Source organism: Sipha flava, unplaced genomic scaffold (assembly GCF_003268045.1).
Source record: "Sipha flava isolate LNK unplaced genomic scaffold, YSA_version1 193_pilon_pilon, whole genome shotgun sequence".
In the NCBI taxonomy this organism is placed as follows: domain Eukaryota; kingdom Metazoa; phylum Arthropoda; class Insecta; order Hemiptera; family Aphididae; genus Sipha; species Sipha flava.
The window spans coordinates 392,465-408,671 of record NW_020272753.1 but is presented as its reverse complement, the minus strand read 5'-3'; the positions used below and the strand labels follow the sequence as shown (position 1 = coordinate 408,671).

General features: G+C 26.3%; 1 protein-coding gene across 2 annotated transcripts; it reads right to left on the bottom strand.

Moving 5' to 3' along the window:
* Nucleotides 1–1,228: 1,228 nt before the first annotated feature.
* Nucleotides 1,229–16,172, bottom strand: LOC112681646 (nose resistant to fluoxetine protein 6-like). Of its 2 annotated transcripts, XM_025551903.1 has the most exons (13): nucleotides 15,516–16,172; nucleotides 8,869–8,995; nucleotides 7,249–7,475; nucleotides 6,130–6,350; nucleotides 5,594–5,679; nucleotides 5,305–5,489; nucleotides 5,088–5,248; nucleotides 4,543–4,711; nucleotides 4,294–4,487; nucleotides 2,898–3,229; nucleotides 2,451–2,578; nucleotides 1,753–1,870; nucleotides 1,229–1,441 (listed from the first exon to the last, which is right to left on the bottom strand). In XM_025551903.1, the coding sequence occupies exons 2-13, from the start codon at nucleotides 8,933–8,935 to the stop codon at nucleotides 1,362–1,364; spliced, it is 1,968 nt and encodes a 655-aa protein (XP_025407688.1). In that variant the 5' UTR covers nucleotides 8,936–8,995; nucleotides 15,516–16,172; the 3' UTR covers nucleotides 1,229–1,361. The 2 variants fall into 2 exon arrangements, with proteins under 2 accessions (XP_025407688.1, XP_025407687.1); XM_025551902.1 differs by lacking the exon at nucleotides 15,516–16,172 and having other exon boundaries at nucleotides 8,869–9,287.
* Between the last annotated feature and the right edge of the window lie 35 nt (nucleotides 16,173–16,207).

Sequence of the window (16,207 nt, the reverse complement as noted above, 5' to 3'; positions counted from 1 at the left end):
ATTCTTATTTTTAATTAATTGAGTTTTCTAGTTGAATAAAAATTGAAGGGCTACGGAGAAAAATGACAATAGTCAAAAAAAGATAAAAAATCTATTATATCATTTGTTTTTAAAAGTAAATTTAATTTTTATTGATTTTTAAAAAATTAGTTGTATTCGTTTTACCGCAATTAATTTTTTTGAATTATTTCGAAATTTATCTCTAAGATTTTTTAGTTCTTAAACTTTAAAATTGCAAGAATAAACAGTTTAGAAATATTGACTTTTATCGTTTTTTCCGTAATCCTTCAATTATTATTGCCATTTAATGAATAATTCTAATTATGAAAATTTAAAATAACGATAAATAACACCAAAAAACAAATCTAAAAAATTATACCATCTCTTATGAATATCGGGAGTTTATTGCTGTGTTATCTGCATATTAGGTTATGGTTGTGTTTGTTGAGTTTGGAATATCGGCAGTGTATCTGTTGAATAAGTCGGGCGAGAGGTTGTTGCATTGTAGAACTCCTATCCAGCATGAATACAAAAGTAGTAGGAAAAGGAGTTAAACTGCCGAACTACAAAAGTTCGGTTTTTAAGATAAGATTTGATTATTAAGAAGTATGGGACGGGTAGGAACTGTATTAGTTTTTAAGGCAGGCCTTTATGCCAAACTCGGTCGAAGTTTGATAAACTAACCATTTTTTATTTTGAATCCTAAAAGAGTAATTTATATTAAGTTCATAAACATAACATTAAAGAAAGCTGATAATATACACTAAATCGCACAAAGGAAAAAAAATTAATTATTGATGATTTTGATTTCAAAAATAAATTTAGATAGGACAATTTCAAATATTAAAATTCACGATAGGAGATCGCAACAAGAATTTCTGTATTCATATTTCAATATAAATTATTAATTATAAACCGAAAACATAAAAAAAAAAGCTTGAAAATAAACATAATAAATCTTATAATGTTTTTTACATATTTAATATGTAGATGCATACAACTCAACTTAATATTATTATATAATTTTAAAAATATAATATTTTAGTTTAAGAACGTATATTTATATTTTAAAAGAAAAAAAAAGGAAAATGTTATGAATCTTTTTATTACAAAAACATATGTAGTTATTATATATTAAAAATTAATTATTATTTACATCAACAGCTGCACATAATGCAAAAATAACTTATAACTTGTAATACAAATTTTTGAATAAAAAATGGGTTGGTCTATCTGAATATAAAATATAATAAACCGATTGCTGTGTGCTAAATTACTAAAAAAAACGAATGATAATTTAAGTAATGAATACTTTTAGTGGTACAATTGCTATTATAGACGTATCATTTTATAAACTAATATTATTTTGAGCGTAATGTTCTAAGAGCTATTTTTCCAGGAACTACAGAACCTGTTGTCTTTTTGTGGTTTAAATTTATACCTGAAAATTTTAATTTCAAATTGTTATTAAGTTTAATCATAAATCCGACTCAACTACTTTCAGTCCATAATCTGACTACAATATAAAATAGAACAATTACATTTTTCTCTATTTTACTAATAATTATTAATAAAATAGTAAATATAAATAAACTTTTTCTTTTCAGTTTAAATATTTTGTAAAATAATTATTTAGATCATTTATTTTAATAGTATATAATTTTTCATAGTAAGGAATGAATAAGAAAGAAAAATAAATTGTAATTGTTAATTTGCTGATTGGTGTATTAATGTAATTAAATATATTTTTACTTGAGTTAATGGCGATGACAATTTTTTTTAATAATATGTCAAATGGTGATTCGATCAATGTGTATAACAAAAATGCAAGTATAAAGCCGAACACGGTATCTCCAATCGCTAACCAAAGCTATAAAAAAAAAATAATACAATTAATATTAATTATAATTTGGGGAAATAGTAAAATTATAATTTTATTTATTTATTATTTTGTTATGTTACAGTGACTGATTAAATTACGGTTATCATATATATTCTCGAAAATATTAATTTAATTTTATAACTTATTTTTCGAAGTAGACTAAGTAAAAAATTGACCGTTTCGAAACCGCAGTGAATGTGAATACACGTGAATGTATAATTTGTTGCCTATATTTATTGTATAACATGTTGAATATTGGTTTTATAAAACTGTCATTGAAAACCGATTTATAATAAAATAAAATTAAAAAAACCATAAAATCTGTATTGACTATTGTGAAAAACGTATATATATTTATAAGTCTATTAGAACAAATTAGTTTTAAAGTAAAACATAATAATAACTATTTTTATTTTTTTAAAGTTTTTATGATTAATTAATATACTGTGGACATCTAATATATTTTTTACTTTATTTAAACAGGCAGCTCTAAGTACTTTTAAAAGTATTTATTTCAAAATAACCTTATATAATTAATTAGTTTTTTTAATCTATTTAAATTACTTACTAAAAGGCTATCGTTGAAATATGTTGGTGAACGCATCGATGATACTTGTAATAATTGCATCGATAGCCCTCCTAAGTATGCTCCATACGTTAATTTACTTAACGGCATAAAAACTCGTAGCCATAAACCTATGTAATACAAATTAAAACATCGTTTTCTCCTTTTTTTCTATAGTAAAAATATTATAAAAATAATTAATAAATGCACCTATTCACTGTATAAAAAGTATATAAAATTTGAAATTTGAATAATACTATATATAAATTAATTTATTGGTATTTTTTTTTTTTGTAAATATATAGGATTATACTACAAGTACTTACTATACAAGTACTACTTTTCAATTAGTAAAAATTATAGATACTTTATTACTCAATACGCCGTGGGATGGATGATTATTATTTTTATCTCATATAAAAAACTTTCTCAAGCTATGCGATTTTATACCTTTGAAAAGTCCATTTATGGCGCATATTATTATGAATATGGAAACGATGATGGCAAACGTTATTCGGTACATGAACATGTAAATTACGCTTAACCATAAATTGTATTCTCGAACGTAAAACACCTGAATGGTCATGAGAAATAGCGGATAAACAGCGATAAGTATCGTTAGTAAAGTCTTGGAGTATGGGAATCGAAACTTTGGTTTGTCGAGCTTCAAGTATCGGTACACATACGCTGCAAATATGCCCACAAAATATGGCGTCGATCTTGTATGACTAGGTATATACAGCATAGTGTAGCTCTTTTGTTCTGGCAGATAGTTGAATATCCTGTAAAAATATACACCAATCAGAGAATCACTTATTATTTTACTCAAACGAATTATTGCCATCAAAATATGTTGAAATTACGTTTTTGAACACGACTGAAACACGACGCTAATCTTAAGAATTCTAGATAGGATTTCAGTTCAAGTACAAAATAATAATCCTAAATGCTTCATAACGTTGTTCATTTAACAAAAGGTTCGTAGGTACATTTACAAATATATAATAAGTAACTTTTATTAACAGGAATCAATGAGTTTTTAATGTTAAAAAAACCTAGAAAAGTATTCGTTTAATGTCCTATCAGCATTATATTAAATTCCATGGCTACACACTTTATTTCGTATTTTCTGTCACTGATACGACTCATTTACTAATGTATACATCATTTTGTGTATCGTAGAAACCTCCAAATTTTTTGCCTGTAGAAGTTATTTTCATGGAATTCTTCGGCCGATTATAAACAATAAAAATTAACATTTTAAAATACCTAAAGTACCTTAAAAGATTGATATTATTAAATTTAATCACATATTATATAGAGATTGGTGCACGCGAAAACTTTAAAATCCGTCCAAAATATTTATTTTTATTTTTTGGTGCTTTTTAATTTCGTCTTTGATAGTTTTCATCTTAACACGTGAATACCCGATTTACGTGAGTTCATAAATCAGCGATTGAAAAAACTATTATAATACTCAATATATTACTATATTATATTAAACTCAATTAAACAGCTTTTGCGATGGGCATATACCAATACTATATCAATATAAAGATATATTACATCAGCCCGTGCTCAGCGTTATAGCAATAATAGGATTAAGAAATATTAGCTATAGATATTTTATCTCGACAGTAAATATACCTACATGGTTTGCCCAAGTATTTTATGTTACACAATGCATTAGAAATTTTGGAAATATTTGGAAAATAACATTATTTAACTTGAATAAATCAACCATAAAATCATCCTTTGTTTTATTTCAACTTAATACCTTTAGTACGAATATAGTATACTTTTGTACTATGATAATGTGATACCTCGATGATTATAAAATACTTACGATATAGAATTTATAAGCATGGGATAAAACTGATGAGTATACACAATGCCAGCCGGAATCAACAATGATACAAATATCGTAGCCCACATCAAGTATACTCCGTACCTTTGGTACTTCCACACAAAATAAACAAGTACGATTCCTGCGACGAAGAATTGCATGTCGCACGCTAAATACCACGACTGGATAATACACTGAAAATCGCTTGGCTTAGAACGTAATTGTACGTAAACTTGAATATTTACATACTGGATGGTCGGCGTTAACGTAGTTATTTATGAACAAAAAATTGCTCCACCAATTTCTTTGACAATAATCTGATTCTTGAATGGCTATTTTCTTCCATAGTGGACCATCTGCTAAGTGCAATAACACAAACGTATGAAACGCTATCATCAAACCATATACAGGCATTAATCTGAAATAATATTTACTCAAAAATAAGTTTTAACTTACATTAGGTATAAGTACGAATATGTAACATATAATATCATTGATTTATATATATACTACTAATACAACTTATTTGAACGATATTATTATATGTATTGGAATTGACACTGAAATTCGAATAAATTTAATTTAAATTTTTTAATATTTATACATATCAAATACATTTATTTGTTGTTATTATAAAAAATTATGAAACCTTTATCGTAAATAATATAACCATTTATAAATAAAAGCAGAATTTAATTAGAAGTGAAAGCAACTATTATCATTAAAATTAGTTAACAAAGTATAATTTATAATTGTAGTTAATCTTAATACTAGAGTGTACACCATAATTTTACCTTAACCATCTCCATAGCAAAAGCAATGGTACATTAATTCTTTTTGTGTTAACCAATTCATCGTAAAGAAAATGAAATGTCAGGAAACCACTTATAACAAAAAAAAAATCAACTACCAACGATCCATTGCGAATCATAGCATATAACAAATGTAAAACCACCTAAAACAATTAGCATTATTTAACTAATTTATTAACTATTAATGTATATTTGGTACTTCTTCGAATTTTGAAGGATTTTGTAGTGGTTGGCTAGTGGTGTACAGCATTCTTTGTCCAATAATAACAAGAACGCAACCATGAGTTTTTAAAATATCAATACAAGACAGATTATCAGTTTTATTGCTTGCCAAAAACAAACGTCTGATATTGGCTGGAAATGAGAATGTCATAAAAAATGATTCTGAAAGTAACAAAAAAATATGTGAGTCTTATACGAATTGTATTTATGTTTTTTCTTTGGAAATACACATTCATTAAATTATTGCATTTTATATTTGTACTTACTACAATGTGATTGATTTTCCTCTTTCTTATATATGTCACATAATGATCCAATAACCGTCATCAATAAAACAAGCAATAAGACACCCCTATTAAAAAAACAAATAATATATGATTTGTTGATTTTCTAAATTATAGATTAAAAATAAAGTCAAGAATAGATTTTAAATTCAATTGAGATAACATTTAAAAATTGAATTCCTAAATTTAACTTTAAAGAAAATCTTATTAAATTGTTTTGTTAAAAGTTTGTTTTTTTTATAATTTAAAATAAAAATAATATTAATAAATATAATATAATAAAAATAAATATTTAAGAATTTATTTGGTCACATTTCATTTTATTTAAGGTTGATTAAAAATATGCCATTAAATAGAAAATTTGATCGAGTCCTCTGACTGAATGTTTTTTTAATTCACTTTTTAGTAGTAACGAAGTTTTGAGACAACCCCTCAAAATTTTTAAAGTACCTAATAAAGCTAAAATAATATATACATCATAGATTATTACAAAAAAGTAGATTAAATGTTTTTTTTACCAAAATATTCGATATCCCAACAATTTTGGCGGTTGGAGTTCTTGCTGTGTGGTACAAAAAACTGATTCCACAGTGACATTGGCTATAATATGATATTTTTGAAACGCAGTAATTATTTTTGGTGATAATGATGTTTGAATGTCTGAATAAGTACACGTAGAAGGTATACAAAGTGCTGTGTTGATTTCGTTGCATTCAATTTTTATCGGACTTGAATCATACTAAACACACGTAAATTTAATATTTTAGAACTTGTTTACCATACATTTTGAATATTTACATGATTTCTTTATTATAATTTGAATTTAATAAAGTAAAAATTATTTAAGTATTTCCACTTTTTTTTTTTTACTTATAAGATCTTTCTTAAAATATGTTTGGAATACGAAATTGAAAAGATAATAATCAACTCATTACATTATTTAATTTAAACTAAAATACTGTTGATAAATTCAATTATATTACACTTAATCGAATAATGATTTAACAAAGAGCATAAGCGCAAAAAGGTTGGGGCTTGGGGGGACTAAGCCCCCTAATGTGAATTCAGCCACCCGTATTTATTATCGTTTTATATCGTATAAATTAAGTGATTGTGATTTTTTTTATTTATTAAAGCTTTTGTTTTTCAACATTACAGCTCTTAGTGATTATAACTAATAGTAATAATATAATTATTATTTTGGATAATTTAATAATATGGGGACAAAGCATCAACTTATTTTGATTAAAAATGGTAGGGCTGAAGCCCCTCCCCCATTGACAATCCCTATTTTTGCCTTTGGCGAGGAGAAAAAACTACAATTCCTATACAATTCAGTCAAAACAAAATATTAATTTATAAAATCAAGATTCAAATTACGTAAGTAAATTAACAATTAAAGAGAGTAAGTACTATTTAAATTGATGGTTAACTAAATCACCACTTTAAATTATATTATTAAAATTAAATTATTATTATATTATAAAATTATATTATTAATATATATATATATATATATATAAATTATATAAATATATATATATATAAATTATATAAATATATAAATAAATATTATTATTAAAACTAGATACTATTAAAATAAAAAAATAAAACAAATATTTACATAGAAAACTAACCTTTGTTGCTTTCCATACAGAGTCTAATGGATTTAATTTAGAAGGTGTATTATTGTAATGGTGAGGATACAACTTCTCTGTAGGCGAAAAACGAATGTTAATTATACAATATTGTGGATAGAATTCCAATCCAGTTGTAGAAGTTTTTAAACATTCATCAAAGTTTCCAAAGTCAAATGATCTCCCAGCTAAAATGCCTGTCGGAAACTTGGATGATGCATCATACACTGAAAATAAAAAAAATTATCAGATTTCGATCAAAACTAATAATTCGAGTAATTGATTTTGAAATCACGAGTTGTTCGTTAAAGAATTCATTCAATTTAGGCATTTACAATTATGATGACAGAATTAGATAATGTTTGTGAACATTTTAACTGCTTATTTCAAGTGTTTTTATAAATTTTTGGAATTTCGAAACATATTAAATCAACTCTTAAGCAATTCAAATATTAGCAAGTATTTAAAAGTTTCAGAAGATAAGATTATTGTTTAGTTTCTTCATTACTAATCCCTCAGAATTTAAGTATAACACTAGTTGTTGTAAGTAAAATGAGAAATAAATCAATAAATCACAAAAAAATAATTGACAGTATATATAATGACTTAATAATCTCGATAACACGTAAGTCCAAAAAGTAATAATCTACAATGGTATAAATAATACTTTTGTTATTTGATACATGATTGGCATAATGAGTCATGAAAATAATCTTCACGTAATACGCAAAATACCGGTACATGTATTAGGTACACAGACATATTTATTTGAGCAATTGACCGATAATGATTATGAATTTATTTTTACTGCATTTTTCATTCGAATATATAAAAAAATTTAAAATATACATTATAAGATGTTGGAAATAAATAGTGTTAACTTAAGTTTTCTATAATTTATATTTCAAAGAATTGTTTGTACTATTTTTTTTAATGGAGTTATGTTGAATTCTATTACAAAAATATGAATGATTTTAAAGATGTTTCCATTTTTATAACTTCAGACCTTTTTGGCACGAATTAAAATTATTCGATTTGTCTAAAACATTTTTTGTATCGTTTTCATTAGTAATGAAACGTTTTTATGGGAAGGGGGGTGGGGCAATATGAACTATTTGAAAGGTAATTTTGAAATGTATATATATATATAACTTTTCAATTTCATTAAATATAATATATTGGAAATAGAATGTTTTATTCATATATCTTTAATAATCAAAACAACATGCATTAAATGTGTCTAAATTAATAATTATTTTGTCCGCCTTACATAATTTATTGATACAAAATGTTGTGGGCTTGTGGACTTGTTTAGTTTAAGTGCCAAATAATTTACATACGAACTCGATACTTAATCAAACAAAATTAAAGCAATGAATATTTTTTTAATTACATTTTTATACAGTTCAGAACATTTATATTATTTATTCTCAAATAACAGTTTTTTATAAACAAAATCACGTTACGTTTTTTAAACATAATTATTCTTTGATTTTAAATTTTGATCTAATGGTTTTCATCATTATTATTATAATTGTTTATAAATTGTATTTAATATTTGTTCGAGCTGTACACAATTGGAGGACACAACACAATTTAATTTTAATAAATAAAACTTACTTTGAGTAGCCCACAATTTGAGGTTTTTCAGTCCTTCACGATATTCTACTCCGTGACGTCTGCACATTGCTCCTCCGTCGGGTACGTAATCATCCAAGGTGTCAGACAAGATTTTCGTGACCCATAACTGCGAATGAATATTTAAATGACCAGATACGACCACTACAGATGTTATTAAAAAAAATTTGAACAAATCTGTCATTTTGTATCGCACGCACGATGTCTATATGATAACCGTACACACTGGACACATCTGACTGCGTTTAATACAAACAATAACATTTTATAACATGACCAAGGAAAACAACATTACGCACAATCGGGTTTGATGGAATTTTCGAATCAAATGCCGTCACAATTTCATAACGGATGGGCTAAGCGTATAACGGTATATATTTTCCATCTTAACGTAACAGTTCAATCACTTTTTATATATGTAAAGATATAGAAATTGCAACCGGAAAACGTTTGTAAATAAATAATACATATTTTTTTTTTAGTTACATTGGATTATTTAATATACGTATAAGAAATATAGATATAAATTATCAATATTAAAACATTACGGGTCAGTCGGGGAAAATTTTGATTGGTCACGGCCTACCTCTTTCTCTAACTCACCTTATATCTTCCTAGAATTAAATATAAATGCAATGCAATTTGTAACTATTTATTTGTTTTTCATAGATGTATTTATTTCATATAGTATGTAATATGAAATAATAGGAATGCAGAAAACAAGGCGAAAAGCTATTTTATTAAATCAATTGTCAAATGAAAAAATGAAAAATGTATTTATGCTTATCAAATTTATTTCATACCATATGGACCAACACGATAGGAACAATTAAATGAATCGCCGTTGTAATCTAAAAATTACACCTTAAGAATAACTAAAGTTAATTTATAACTAACTCGTTAAAATATTTATATACTTATATATATGTATATATTTCGGCATACATATAGAATATGTATGAATTTATAATACAGTTTGTAATGCAATAATTTATTACTTATTAAACCATTAAAGATCATCTATATTAAAACTATTTTATAATAAAAAATTAATTATGAAAATAAATACTAATTCTACATATTGATATAAATAGGTAAAATTAAAATCACAACAATGTTTCTTAATCTTTGTTTTTATAAAAAAAAAATATAGATATTTTTCAATTTAAAAATATGTGAATTAAAACTATAGTACTTCAGAAAATAAAAATATTGGAAAACAATATATAATATTTTGATAATAGAGATAAACATAATCTCCAATTGATTTTATAATTTTTAAGTTAGAGATAATAACAAAATATATAATACTAGTATTCAAAGAATTATTATAGGTAATATTTTTTACGTTTTACAAATTATGTAATGAAATTCATTATCATTTTAAATATAATCACCGAATCGATTTAGTTTTGAAGATATTTCCGTAATGAACCAGTACAAAAACATAAATTTAAATCTCAAAATACATATTTTATAATGTCGCATATTCAACCCGTTTCAAACGGCCATAAACATAACTCATGAATGATAAAATTCCAGTTTTATGGCAATGAATGAAATAAATTCAGAACACGTAAATGTAATCAGCATTATAGCATTATAAAATCAGATTCTTTCTGTATTTCCAATCCACATCATGCCGTATTTGTATGTTAACTCTTATCTATTAAATATAACGCATTTTCATGTAATACTGATTCGAAAATTTTCAAGTGAATTAATAAATTTTGTTGATATTATGATTTAAAATATATTTTTGATATTAATTATTTTTTCTAGATCGAAAAATAATCCGAATACTATTTTCATATTAACCAAAAAAATATTTTATTTTGTATTATTTTAAAGTTAAGTATTCAGATAACACTTGTATTTTAGTCAATAAAACGTTTGTGTAAATAATTTATAACTAAACACTGAAAAATAAATAAAGAATGACCAACGGTAATTTGTAATCATTATTATTATAATTATATGAATTGAATATAACAAAACCAGTTCACAGCATGACATTGTACTACCTTTATGTATTATAATTTATTCATTATTTACAGAGATTTATAAGATTTATACGCCTTATACATGTATATATGATAATAATTGTAACATATTGTAACAGCTTACATTTTACAATATATTATAAATTAGCACTTATCTATTTTGACTTAACAAATACAATTTAAAATATTTGTTTTCATTTGTTTTAATAAATACTATAATAATAATTATATTTACTAATATACCTATTATAAATATAATGACATATACAGTTAAGTTATCAATCATCTTCTATGGTATATATATATTACCTTAAATGGTATATAATTTATGCTATTGAATCATTTTTGTCAATATTGTGATTTTCGAAGTATCGAATAAATTATCTATATATTTATAAGTCTTCGACATAGAATCTGAAGTTTTTATTAAAAATAAAAATGAATAAAAATCAAAAAACTTCAAAATCTTACATTTAATTCAAAGATGGTTATTATTTAACCATGCTGTGTGTACTATATACTCGTGCATCGTTTAAATAGATAATCGTAGAAAATTCTATGACTCTATAAATACTTTACCGAACTATAATGATTTAATAAAAACTAATCTGAGCTCTTTACAAAGAAACTGAGTCCTTTTCCTTTCAACTATACGTAAAAAATAATACATTAAAAAGGTACGTACTCGTACGTATATTGCTTCGTTTCATAATAAATTAGAAAACTATATGATTCAGGTTCTATTTTTCATTGTTGTTTTTATTTTTGTATTTTAATAAAATATATTTATTTACAATTATATACGCATATACTAAGTTTCATTCAATTAAGAAAGATTCATGATATGTTTAAATCAGCATAGGGTTATACAATCATTAGCTACTCAGTTGCGTATTTTCGAGGAAGTTCCCGGGTCTCAACCCATTCTCCTCCCCAGAATAAAAAAAGGTGACAGTAAAGCGTTGTTATCAATAAATAAAAATACTAAATAACAACTAAGGAAAATATTGATAAACTGGTAACAAAAAAAGGCGTTTACCTTTTTTATTGGTAATAACTCTTCATTTGTATTTATAATAATAATAGTTATATATAATATTAATAGTATATAATAGTTATAATATAATTATTAATTCATACCTTTTATGTATTTTTACAATATTATAAAATATTTTATTTTTTAGACAATTTTTCGAATCTAGATCCAGCAAAGCCTGTAAAGTGCATACCGAAATATTTTTCATAAATATTGTGTAAATTCGATTTTTTAATAATATGTTTTTATAAATATTGTGGACTAAATTTTAAATTTGTAAATGTACCATTTTTGTGAACTGAAAAACAAAGAGTACCGCCTCCTCATAGTGTTCTTTGGATAATGCTAAATAATACACAAATATTAAAATATTATATAATTTAAAATAATCATAGCTTACTTAATTTAACATTTATTTAAACTAGTCTAGGTAGAATGGGAATCTTAAAAAACAAAAAATTTAGTCGAAACGTATACCTGGTTGAAACGGGTTACGCCCATTTAAACTAAATCATTACAAAAATCATTAATTATGAAATTAACTATAGTTAATTTAATATATATTTTCGATATTTTAAATAGATTTTTTCATTTTATAATTGCAGTCATATTGCATTAAATATCAATGATAAAACAACGTATGTATACATTAAAATTGAGATTACCGTATTAACAATTGATTGTGCCTGATACTGTCTCAGCAATAAAACATCAAATATTATTTATTATATACCAAAATAAGAATACTGTCAATATTATTTATTACATAACTATAGTCGAGCCAAAACTTAAATATTTTGATATTTATGATATTGATTTTGATATTTATACTATGGTATTTTACTCGTTCGTAGAAAGACGATTGCAATCGAAAAACTAGTCATTGCAAAATATATTTATGTATCAAGTGCTTACTCATACTCGATACCTAATAACTAACCACGTGCAATGAAAGATGAATAGGTGTTGGAATATAAATACGAACTTGTGTGGTAATTTAATCTGACTAATAATGACATAATTATGCTTAAATAATATTCGTATTGTAATTAAAGAGCTTGTAGTGTATATTTTTATAAAAAAATAATTGTGTTTAGTCAATTAAATACATTTAGTAAAATAACAGGAATATAAAAAATCGACCAGTTTTTTTTTAATTAAAGCGACTTATAACTATCGCAAACGACTGAAAATTATTACATAGTAAAAAAAAACATTACTTTTAAGTCGCAGTAATATAAAACATTATCCATGTTTGATTCGTATAATCGTTTTCCATTGATGTGTTATATTTTCAATATATATATGTACAATATATATATATATATATATATATATATGTTTGTGTGTGTGTGCATGTAAACAAATAAACACTTCTAAACTTAATACTAAAATACAAATGTATTGCATAATACATTGCCGAATACAGTGAATTTTCGTTCATGAATTTCGACTATGGGTAAGCCAAGAAATACATTAAAACACATTCCTCGATTTTGGTTTTACATTAGCACACTATGTATATTAACCATATAATAATCCTAAGATAGTAATTAAGTATTTCAACCGAAGACTGATTGTGGTGTTATTAATCATAATGCACGCATTCTAATTTCGCTAAATTGATTTTCAAAACAATTATATAATATAATAACACTTTTTGTCGAATAACTTTGACTTTTATTCGATAAAATGCAAATTGAAGACATTCAAGGCACCTTGTAAATATTAAATGCATAAATACTCGGTTTACGCTGGGCGTATCATTTATATATCATATTATATACCTAATATCCTTGGGAGCCGACCTGCTGTAAAACTGTATCAAGTATCCCTATTGCGTACTTGACATGATTATTTAAACGTATCTATTTTATTGTTTACGCTATCCTTCGTATACGTACGTTTACTTCTGAAAGGTCACAAGTGTTGAAAACCTACGTACCAATATTGGAGTACATAAATCTACGTAATATACTTATGTTTATATTATATATACATAAATGTATATGTATATGTAAATGTATATATTAGTGCCGGATGATATATTATGTCCGGAGAGCTGTGAGCCGTAAGGTATTATTACTGTCGAAGAAAATAATGCTGATGATACTTGAGAATCTATACAACCTCGCTTTATTATATTATGATGCTTAAAAGTTAACGATATCGGCTAATGAAACACAATTATATTTGTACATTTCAAATTGCATCTTCACTGCTGTTTTACTTTTATCGACAATTGTTACTTGGGACGTAATTTTCTAAAGTAACATACCCTATGTACCTGATATATACGAGTGGTTATTGCAACTAGATATTTTTAAGATAAGTCCGCGGAGAAAGGAACTAGCGGAAGCAAGTACGACAAAAACCAAAAAGTGATTATAAAAGGACTATAAAAACATACCACCACCACTTGTTCTAGAAAAAACTTGTTCCTAAACTAAAAAATCTACAATAATTTATTACCTACATTTTTATTAAGACAAGTTTACGTTGACTAATTCGGACGAAATGTCGTGGCACGTTCATAATTAATAACGACAATGAAGAGGAGAATCGTGATCTGGTTGCGCATGCTAATGACAAACATTTATTAAAAAAATATAAAAAAAAAAATTTTTGATTATGAAGGTTCATTTGATTAACTGAATATACTTTTACTAAACGCAGTATAGAGCATGATTCAATAATGTTTTTAATTTTTGATACTCGTGGACTCTGCAGGTCACTTTAAGGGTCCCATTGCTATGAAAAACCAATGTCCTATATTACTTCATATTTATGAGGTCTGCGAGCCCTAAATCACACGGGGGTACTTTGTGAAATTAAATTTTGTTAATGCTTATTATAATTACATATCAAGACTTATACCGTCGAGCCTCCATGACAACATGTTGAACAAATGTGAATGATACAATTTTGAAGGCTTTATAAAATCTTTAGGTGATCTTAAAATAGCTTTCACAAATACTCAATGTATTATTTTTAATAAGATCCGTATTAATGACCGTAGTTTTATCGTAATGTACCAGACCAAGAGTAAAATGTTAACAACATACATAATCATATGTAATCATTATATCTTGTTTAAATATAAAAATGATAAATGTTTAAGGTTTTTTTATCATTAGTCGTAAGATGATGATTTATACCCGTTAAGGCTTGGAATGTATTTACCCTTTTAACACCCTGGTCCAACCCACAATACTGCTCATGTATTTCTTGTATTATAGGTAAACCGATGTTTTTAATACTTCATATGAAATCGCAATTTTAATGTATACATCATACATAACACAATGGTGGATTTTATAATTCGTTAATAGGTTAGAAAATTCAATTTCTTTAATAATAATAGACCATAATACGCGTGTTGGATCAAGTGCAAAACGAATCAGAATTTTTAATTATTATTGAAAAAAAAATCACCTATCGCGGTAACTACAGTCAACGATTTGAACATTGGCTTAGATTATCACAATCATGTGTTATGTTTACATATCGGGTGTGTTCGATAATTTCAAGACTTAAACGCATATTGCGCGTTAACAAAACGAACTAAAAGCATTAACGAATGTACCTACCTACTGCGTGACGATTCTACGAGCAAGTGTCGAAGACGTTACCGTTTGCTGCGCGCTTCCACGTCATACCATGGCCATGGACGTTCATGACCATGGGAATGCTCGAGCACGTGAATCGCTTGCGGAAACGTTTCATTTCGATTTCATACGACTCGTTTAATTTTCTCGCCTCTCAGTGAACAACACAAACGCATCGAATTTGCATACACGGTACGCCGTCGTGTGTGGACGGGTTCGATAAAATTCGACTCGAAAAACCCACGCGATTGCGCGCGACGGATGGTCATGTTTCGGTATGCCCGGGGTCGATCGCACCGCGTCCGTAAACGTGACGTTGAAACATAATGGATGACAATCGCGACGCAGAACGAGTAGGTTTTGGACGCGGATCCGTCGCGTCCTGACCCATAGGAACACTAAGGAAGGTTTTAGAGGGGAAGGGGGTAGCTCAGCTCCACCAAATATTTATCTATTGTCCGCGTAACAAGTACGCAAGTAGAAATTGTCTGATTAAAAACCGTTTACCAAAGCGATACTGACGAAAAAATAAAACCCTAGTCGCGCCTATGTCGATGACCCGGTGTCGTCGTCGTCCGGATTCATACGAGGGAAAAACGCGATGCGAACGCGGACGATGCGACACGATCGGTCGTACGCGCAGTGGTGCGCCGTATTCGCCGCGGCAGTAGTGC